Source organism: Eurypyga helias, unplaced genomic scaffold (genome assembly GCF_000690775.1).
Source record: "Eurypyga helias isolate BGI_N326 unplaced genomic scaffold, ASM69077v1 scaffold28191, whole genome shotgun sequence".
Classification (NCBI taxonomy): domain Eukaryota; kingdom Metazoa; phylum Chordata; class Aves; order Eurypygiformes; family Eurypygidae; genus Eurypyga; species Eurypyga helias.
This window is the reverse complement of record NW_010233165.1, coordinates 7,224-7,645: the sequence shown is the minus strand read 5'-3', so window position 1 is coordinate 7,645 and position 422 is coordinate 7,224. Positions and strand designations below refer to the sequence as shown.

Genomic DNA, 422 nt, shown 5'->3' with positions numbered 1-422 from the left:
GGTGCTATCGCACTGGGATGGCATCGTCAGGCCACACCGGTCCGGCCACGGAGCTCAAGCCACGCTTGTCTTTGCAGGTGAGTACAACACCAACGAGGAAGACAACACGGAGCAGCGGCGTAAAGTGGTGAAAATCCTTCCCCACCCCACGTACAACGCCACCATCAACAAGCACCACAATGACATCGCCCTCCTGGAGCTGGACCAGCCACTCAGCTTCAACAGCTACGTCACCCCCATCTGTATCGGCAGCCGGGACTTCACCAACGCCCTGCTGAAGCACGGGATGGGGACGGTGAGCGGCTGGGGCAGCACACTCTTCCGCGGCCGGCCGGCCACCATCCTCCAGATCCTCAAGGTGCCCTTCGTCGACCGGCCGACCTGCCTCAAGAGCACCTCCACCACCATCCTGCAGAACATGT

At 61.6% G+C, this 422-nt stretch overlaps 1 protein-coding gene across 1 annotated transcript in view; it reads left to right on the top strand.

Annotated features, from left to right (window-relative positions):
• Positions 1-77: 77 nt before the first annotated feature.
• The window catches only part of LOC104517105 (coagulation factor IX-like), a gene marked incomplete at its 5' end in the record, with an annotated part of 658 nt that continues 313 nt past the window's right edge, over positions 78-422 (top strand). The window contains one exon of the mRNA XM_010161663.1: positions 78-420. Coding sequence (XP_010159965.1) covers positions 78-420 — 343 coding nt within the window. The remainder of the gene's footprint in view (positions 421-422) is intronic.